The following is an 8,000-nucleotide window of genomic DNA, read 5'->3' as shown; positions in this document are numbered from 1 at the left end:
AGAAACCCTCCCCCAAAAGGGGGAGGAACCCCGCCCTAGAGGCCGCCCGGAGCTCTGCAGCTGCCGGGCGCTGCCGGGTCACGGAACCGCCTGCCCCGAGCCCCGCCCGGCCTCTCCTCCGGCAGCGGGGAGCGCCCGCCCGCGGCTTCTCGATTCGCCGGCGCGGCGGGCGGGCGGCTGGCAGGTGAGGCGCTGGGCCGCGGGCGTGGCTCGGCGGCGGGGGCGGCCCCGCTGCCTAACCTCCCGCCCGCCGCGGCCGCCCGGCCAGTGCCAGCCCGCGCGCCTCCGCAGCGCAGCGCCAGCATGTTCGGCGTCCAGCAGCAGGTCCAGCCGACGCCGCTGCCGCCCCTCTGGGGCGCCCGCCCGCAGCAGGCCGCCCCCTCGCCGCCCCGCAGCTACTGCCCGGCGCCGCCGCCGCCGCCGCCGCCCTGCTTCGAGCCCTGCGGGCCGGCCGCGCCGTCGCTGCCCCGGCCCTGCCCGGCGCCGCTGCCCGCCACGCTGCCCCGCGCGCGCCAGAACCGGCCCGCGCCGCTGCCCCTGCAGGGCCAGGCCTGCCCGGAGCCTTTCCCGCCGCAGGACGGCTGCAACGGCGGCGGCAGCGTCGTCTACGAGCGCGTCCGCACCTACAGCAGCCCCGGCGGGAAGCGCGTGCCGCTGCTGGACCCGCCCAACGGCTGCTCGCCCCGCGCCCTCTCCCCCTTCGAGGGCAGCCCGGGCTTCCAGCACGTGATCTGGAGCAGCGACCCGCCGCTGCAGGTAAAGGGCTCTCTCTCTCGCGCGCGCGCGCTCCCCCCTTCCCCCGGGCCTCCTCGCTTCCTCTCTGCTCTCACCTGGAGAGCGCACCTTTCACACGTGACGCGGGGACCACGCACTCGCCGCCGTGGCGAGGGTAGAGCGGCCCCGAGGAGGAAGCGGCTGCGGGATGGCGCTCCGTCAAGTGCGCGGGGATGGGGGGCGCTGGCTCGAGCTTCACCCGGTCCTCAGAAGGCCTCCCGCGGAGTTCACGGGTGAAGCTTGGGGCGCCTTTCTCCAAAGCAGCGGGGCTCAGCCTTCTGGCCGCCCCTCCCCGCCCCGCCCCGCCCGAACCGTGGGGCTGGCTCCGATTTAAACATATTCCCAAGCACGATCGTCCTCCGTCCGTCTCACCTTTGGCAAACTCAGCTGGGCGATAAGAAAGTTCCGATAATTTGGGGCCGGAGAGCGTGAGAACGAGAATTCACCCAAGCAACTTTTTTGCAAGCTCTCTCACAGCCCTGCTTGGCTAAATATCTCGTTAGTCGCTTTAAAGGCGTTCTCTCTTCTGGTCAAAAGTCCAGTATTCCTTTGGCTGAAGCAGAAAGCAGTTGTGAGTGAGATAGATAGACCTCAAAGTGAATTGCCTTGCTTTGTGTATTTGTTTAATTAATTAATTTATTTTTTGCTGCCTTCCTAGTCTAATTCCAGTTGACTCTGAATGACATACCTCCTAAAGACCGTAAATTGGATTAAAAGCATTGTAATAAAGCAAAAAATCATTAACGTTTCACACACAGTGCTGAACGTGTGTATAGAAATCCTGCAATAAGTTGCATTTGTTCCTACTAAGATTAATTTCTAGATGAAATAGAGAGAGATAACGTCATTAAGGCCAGAAGCCTGCAAAACAAACAAATATAAAGAAAAATACCCATTTCTGGATGTGGTTCCAGATTTCTAGAACAAGGGTGGTATCTTTATAATGGAATTGTGTTGTTTTTGAAGAGGAGGTATAGCGTTGTGAGAGCAAGACGTGTGTGTGAGTGAGAGATTGTAATTGTTTAACATTTCTTAACCACCTTCTCGTAGAATTCCCTCTTCCTGCATCAGTTTGCAATATAACATGCACAAATCTCAACTAATATAATGAAATTAGGATTTGAGTTTATGCAAGTTTAAAGACCAGCTAGTAGAAACAAAGTAAATCCGGAATTTGAATAATGGTTGGAAATAGCAGTGTTTAAAAAAATCTTGTTTCTGTATTGGCTTAAACGCATGCTTGGTTTCAAAAGTGTCTTTTTGGAGATGTGCATGTAAATAGCTCAGAAAACCATGTTTGGACTTTCAGAGAAAGGTTAGGTATTGTGGCTTCTGGGCTGGTGGTTTGGTGGTGTTTTGCTTTTTGATGATATGGGAAATTACACCTTTTGGAATATTCAGTTATTAGATTTATATCCTGTATTTCATTCAAGAGGCCAGGGCGGTATACAGAGCACTCCCTTCTCTTTTTCCCCAGAACAACCCTGTGGGGTAGGCTGGGGGGAAAGAAGAAATACATGATAGATGGGAAAGTCTTGCGATAATGGTGCAGTTGAATGAAGTCCCACGGACAGAGATGTTTGCAAGGATGGGGTCAAAGAAGTCGGTCTGACAGCCACAGCCGTGCGATTGAAGCAGATAAAAAAAGTTTGCATGGTTGTGGCCATGTTGCCTTTTTTGACCTCCCTGCCATCCAAGGAGGGTGGATATGGGATTGCAAGCATAATGATTCTTCTGAGTCTTTCTGGCTGTGGTTCTGTGACTATCCAATTATACAGAATTGCAGTCTGAACAAAGGCAGGAATTCAACTGCTGAGCGGAATAAAATGAAAGCAAAACGGTGTTTTCCTAAGAAGGGAGGAGAAACGGCGGCAAAGATAAGAGGATAGTAAGGAAGGGAGGAATGGCAGAAGCACTCAGTGATTATAAGTTCTGAAGAAATCTCAGATAGTAAAAGAAGAATTTCTACTTTCTTTTGGTTATAAAAGGGGTGGACTGTTGTTATGGCTGGTCGCCCAGTCAGCCAGATGTTTAGACTGGATTTGGCATTTTTATCCACTATTGAGCCATCATCATCATCATTATGTAATTCTGGGATCATTTGGGGCAATTGTTTTCTTTTTCAGCCTCAACATGACCGGGGATGTGTCTCCAAGTCAGCTGAGCCACAATCCCCCCCCCCCATTTTTGTTCTCTTTTGTAAGAGAGGTGAAGATTTAATTTATCTCCATCTTCATTTTAAAGGATGGGAAATGATTCTTTAAGCAATAACCGACAAAGCACGCAGGTCCTTAGCATTTTGCTACTGAGAGCCAGTGTGGGACTTGGCCAGGACCAAGACTAATGGAAGACATCTTGACCTCCTGGCAGAATGGTGGATAACAAAGAAGTTTGGGTTGGTGCTGTGAAGAAAAAAAAAAAAAGGATGTAGGAACCAAGGGTTCCCATTCTGGATCCGTCTAATTGCAATTCACTCTTTGCTCCTCTTCCCCCTTTTTCTGTTTCCTTGCAAACGTAGCCTCATTGGGGGTTCCTAGCTGCTGGATTGTCAAAACAGTACCACTCCCTGGGTAGAGATGATTAACCATGGAGAGGAACGTATGTTCAGATGATCTCTGATGATCTCTGTCCCTGGATCATCTTGTGTGTGAATCAGCAGTAGACAAGTGAGTTTCAGAGCCCCCGAAGCATCTAAATAAATCAATATTCTACTTGACGTGATGGATGCAAAGAAGGAAAGTCTGTTCAGAGTAGCTTGCTGGGGTTCAGAAGAGAATCCGCCCCACCTGAGCCATGCGTGAATAAAAAACCTGTTTCAGAAGAGCGGCTTAGGGACCAGTTAACACCGGGCATTGCTTCCTTTCATAGCCAAGTCTTAACCAAGGGGACTCTGGAACTGTGCCAGGACACTAGGAACTTAGTTCCTTTTGCTGAAAAATAAAATAAACTTGCTCTCTCCTTCCCCACGTTATTGACAGCTGAAGGTAGTAATTCTGTGGGTTGGTCGTTCCAGTGTTTATCCCTTTCTGGTGTAGTTTAGGGATCATGCTGGATCTTTTTTATTATTTAAAATGCCACTCACAATTCCAGGTGGCAAAGGGGGTTCGCCTTCTCTTGCTTGCTCAGCTGGACTGTGAAGCAGCAGATCAATTCTGAGAATGAGGAATGGGTTTGGGACCTACAGTTACTTGTCAGTTGTGCTGGACAAGTCAGCTTCTTTGGAGCTTATTTCTGGCGGGGATATCTCTATGTAGCAATCCATCCATCCACCTATACTAAAGTGCAGTGTTTCTCAACGTTGGCCTCTTTAAGATGGGTGGACTTCAACTCCCAGAATTCCCCAGCCAGCAAAGTGGCCAACGTTGAGAAACACTGCTATAGTGCTCTGTTATACTCTGTAACCATAACATGAGATGCTGCCTGAAAGACTTGATTTTATATATTTCAAGTGTATTCTTTTGGCATTCTTCATCACTGGGAGACGGTATTTATGAACCTGAAATACTTCTGTCTCCCTCCCCTTCCCAACCCCTTTGTGGATCACTCCCCCCATTGTGAGCTTCACAGAAAATCAAAACGCTGGCTCAGTTTTTGTCGTGGCCCTTAAATTGCTAGAGCTGCATAGTGTCTATCGTGTTAAAAATAAAAGTTTGATTGTGGAAGGCTGGACTGGTTAGCATCTACTGGCGGGTGGGTGGGGGAGCTGTGAGCAACAATCGTACTTATTCAATAGGCTGAATATTCCCGAAGCTTTTTGTAGCAGTTATTTGAGCGCCGTGAAATATCTGACAGTATGCAACATTTTGCTTATGTGCTCGTTTATTTCCATTTATACGGGCTCCCATCTCAAATGCATGACTTGGGTGCTGTTTTTAAAATCTTGTTCGCTGCCCGTTTTCCTCTTTTGCAATGTTTTCTCAGGCTGGGTTGATGGGCCGCCTTAAGCCGCGATGTGGTTTGTTCTTGGCCTAGCGGGTGACGGGTCATGTGTTCTTCGCCAGTTGTGCTATAATATCATTTTGGGCTGATCAGGAGTTTTGTGGTTGGTTCAGTGATAGATTGTGCAGAAGGGAGAGGAGGATACTCCCTCGTCAGTGTCCTGAGAGTTACAGCTGGAATTTGTCATCTACACACCCATTACTTTAGCTCTTGTTATCACACCTTCCTTCTGTTTTATAACTTTTCTGCATAAGGGGAAAAAGAATATGATCCCGGTTCCTTAATAAACTGAGCGAGAATTTTGCAGCCCTTCTCTGTGCCAGCAAGTGAAGAAACCGTGTAACAGGTCCCAATTAAACATATTAGTCTGTACAGAGGCGTCTGCAGGATCAAAGGCTTTTGCCAAAATGATAAAAGCAGCGTTGCAGGCTTCACCACTTTTGGGCTTGTTGGATTTATCACCCCCCCGCCCCAATGTGTACAGAGAAAACTCAGCTTTTAACGTGTTATGAAATCTAGATCACAGATTTAGTATATCACCAAAGCCTTAAATATTAATTCTTGCTAAGCGGCCTTTCCTTTCCCCCCTTTCCTTCTCAGTTCTTTCTCTTTTCTCAGTTTATCATTGTTGTTTTTTTTCTTTTTTTCCTTGGATTACCATTGTGGTATTGTTTTCTGTTTCTATTACTTTTAACTTATCAAATAATACCTGTAAAAATAAAGCAAGTAAACAAACTGGTCTAGGTTTGAGATTAGCTGTCTGCTCCTTTCTCACCCCAGATAGGAAACTAGGCTTTATGGCGTGGGATTAAGCTGATTTCAGACTGTGACTTTATCTCTTGACTTCTCCAAAAGTAATTGCTAACCATTTCAGAAAAAGTCTGGCTGTTAGAAACTTCCTGACTTGGTTCCTCCTTTGAAAGGAGCCAAAGAGCAAAACTGCTCTCTTCTATGTCAATTTAGGAATTTCAAATCCAACCAAAACATCTTGGGGTACCTTAAAGATGAACGTGTTCCTACAATGTAAACATTTGTATAGTCAGATCCCTTTCCTTGGATATCAGTAAATGTTAATTGGTTTTCTACATGCCTGAAATTCCAAACTGCCCATCTCTTTATCAGTTGCTTGTGGTTATTGATTGATCCACATTCTTGCCCCAAAGTGCCCTCCGCTCAAAGAATATAGGAATGGGGCTTAAGAAGGTCACACCGTAATCCTATACGTGTCAGCTCAAACAAGTTCTACCACTCTTAAAAACTGTGTGCAGAATTTCAGCCATAGAAACTAGAATTGGATGAAATGAGGGAGGGCCAGGTTTAAATCTTGGCTTAATGTTAGATTTCACTGAATGGTTTGGGGCCAGCTGCTTTCTTGGACCTCGACTTTCCAGGCAGGGCCATTGTGGAGATGAAATTGGAGGAATGGTAGAACGTACTTGGAAGAAATAAATAAAAGAGCGTTATATGTAGAATTGTTGTGAACTGTGGCGGAGTAGAGAATGAGGTGTTGGTCAGTTCTGTTATTTCATCAAAAGAGAAAATGAGAATGCAGTGTTCTACTTTATTGCTGTTGTGGCTTCTTAGCAAGCATGCTACTAAATTTAATATCCATGGTTCTGAGTCACTGAAATTAATAGCATTTATTTTTGATAATTACATAATTGCATGTTAATCTGGTGGTAGTTAGATTTAATGATAGACAATGAGCTTTAACAAAATGACAACCTTTATATTGAATCTCCAAATTAATGTCTTTTTTTTCCTTTAAGTTTTGTTCATAGGTCTTTCTTTCGGCTGTTTGGTACAGACTTTTGCTATAAAAAATGGAATTCTTTCCTCTGAATTAGCACTTCTTTGCTAGGCAGACTACCAAAGAATGCTTAGCTTGAGTATCTCACATTAATTCAGGATTGATTAATTAAGGGTTTAAATCCAAGTATTTTGCTACAGTAGCCCCAAGGCGACTGACCACTATTGCATTATAAAGAGCTGAATTGGAGAAAAATGCCCAGAGCAGTGAAAGAGCAACATTGTTTTAATAATGAAATTAAGGGCTATACATTGTATTTGTAGAGGTAAATAAATACAGCTGAAAAGGAAAACAGTAGAACCAGAATGTTTTGGCAGCAGGTAGTGAATTTTTAAAAAACTATCTAGTGAATTTAGACTTTGGAAGCTGGGTTTTAAATGCAATATGGTATAACGCTGATGCAGGCCCCCTCTGTAAATATATGTAAATATATTTTGTCTTCTCAACTTTGTCTTGTTTCTACTTTGAAGCGTAAGATTTCTTCCATTCCTCAATGGAGAATATAAAGCAGTGTTTCTCAACCTTGGCAACTTTAAGATGTGCGGACTTCAACTCCCAGAATTCCCCAGCCAGCCTTGCTGGCTGCGTAATTCTGGGAGTTGAAGTCCACACATCTTAAAGTTGTCAAGGTTGAGAAACACTGGCATGGAGGGCATTCCCCCCTCCCATCCCCTGAACAATCCTACGGTGTCATTCCTATGGTGAAAAATTGATTGTTTGGTGCTTCAGATGAAGCCCTCTTGGAGAATTTGCTCCAATTTCTTAAGGTCCTCCCAACACTCAACACTGTTCTCTGCAAAGGGGCCGTTGACCCGTTGGATCATCTGGTTCTTGGGCAGCTGCAAAGGATAGCTTGCTGGCTTGCTGTTTGTTGGAACTGGGTGGGGGTGGGAAGGGACCATCCTGAGCTGTGCACCGAGAGAGTAGTAGGACCGGAGGCTATTCAGCCAGGTCATGCCTGGACAGCATTAAAACGTAAACCTTCGTGATGCTGTGGAGCTGGAAATACCAGAAAAGTCTGTTTGAGAGCAAGGAAGCCAAGTGACCTATTTTCAGTGTCCCTCGTTTTGTGATATCGCTATTTGAGTTTTTATGGATTTGGAGGTATCTTATAGCAAAGTCCTCTTTGGACAGAATCCCGTTGGGAAAGCAAGGAGAAAGCTCCATGTTTGGATATTTCTTGGATTTAAAATTTTACAGGTAGAAAGTAGCCTATCAAGAAAAAAAGAGATAAATGAGGATTAGGGTGGGGTATTATTATTATTATTATTATTATTATTATTATTATTATTATTATTATTTCTTTTGAAGGGCAGAGATTTTAGTAATTGTTTAAAAAGAAATATTGTGAAGAATAAACGAATACCCTGTCTCCTTGCTGAAGTAACATCATTGTGCGAAGGTTAAGTATTTTGGTTTGCAGAGATCAACATGTTTTGAGGCTGGTTGAAGGGGCATTTCCTCCTTGATATTTGCA

At 46.0% G+C, this 8,000-nt stretch overlaps 1 protein-coding gene across 1 annotated transcript in view; it reads left to right on the top strand.

The window, feature by feature from the left end:
• The first annotated feature begins 237 nt into the window (after positions 1-237).
• The window catches only part of POF1B (POF1B actin binding protein), a 30,633-nt gene continuing 22,870 nt past the window's right edge, over positions 238-8,000 (top strand). Inside the window, exon 1 of the mRNA XM_088151642.1 lies at positions 238-756. Within this exon, the coding sequence (XP_088007768.1) occupies positions 304-756 (453 nt within the window). The 5' untranslated portion in view covers positions 238-303. The remainder of the gene's footprint in view (positions 757-8,000) is intronic.

Source organism: Python bivittatus, unplaced genomic scaffold (assembly GCF_059951505.1).
Source record: "Python bivittatus isolate LINGU-HERP-01145 unplaced genomic scaffold, Pbiv_v1 ctg000670_np1212, whole genome shotgun sequence".
Taxonomy (NCBI): Eukaryota; Metazoa; Chordata; class Lepidosauria; order Squamata; family Pythonidae; genus Python; species Python bivittatus.
The sequence above is the reverse complement of the archived record's forward strand: the minus strand, read 5'-3'. Positions and strand labels throughout refer to the sequence as shown.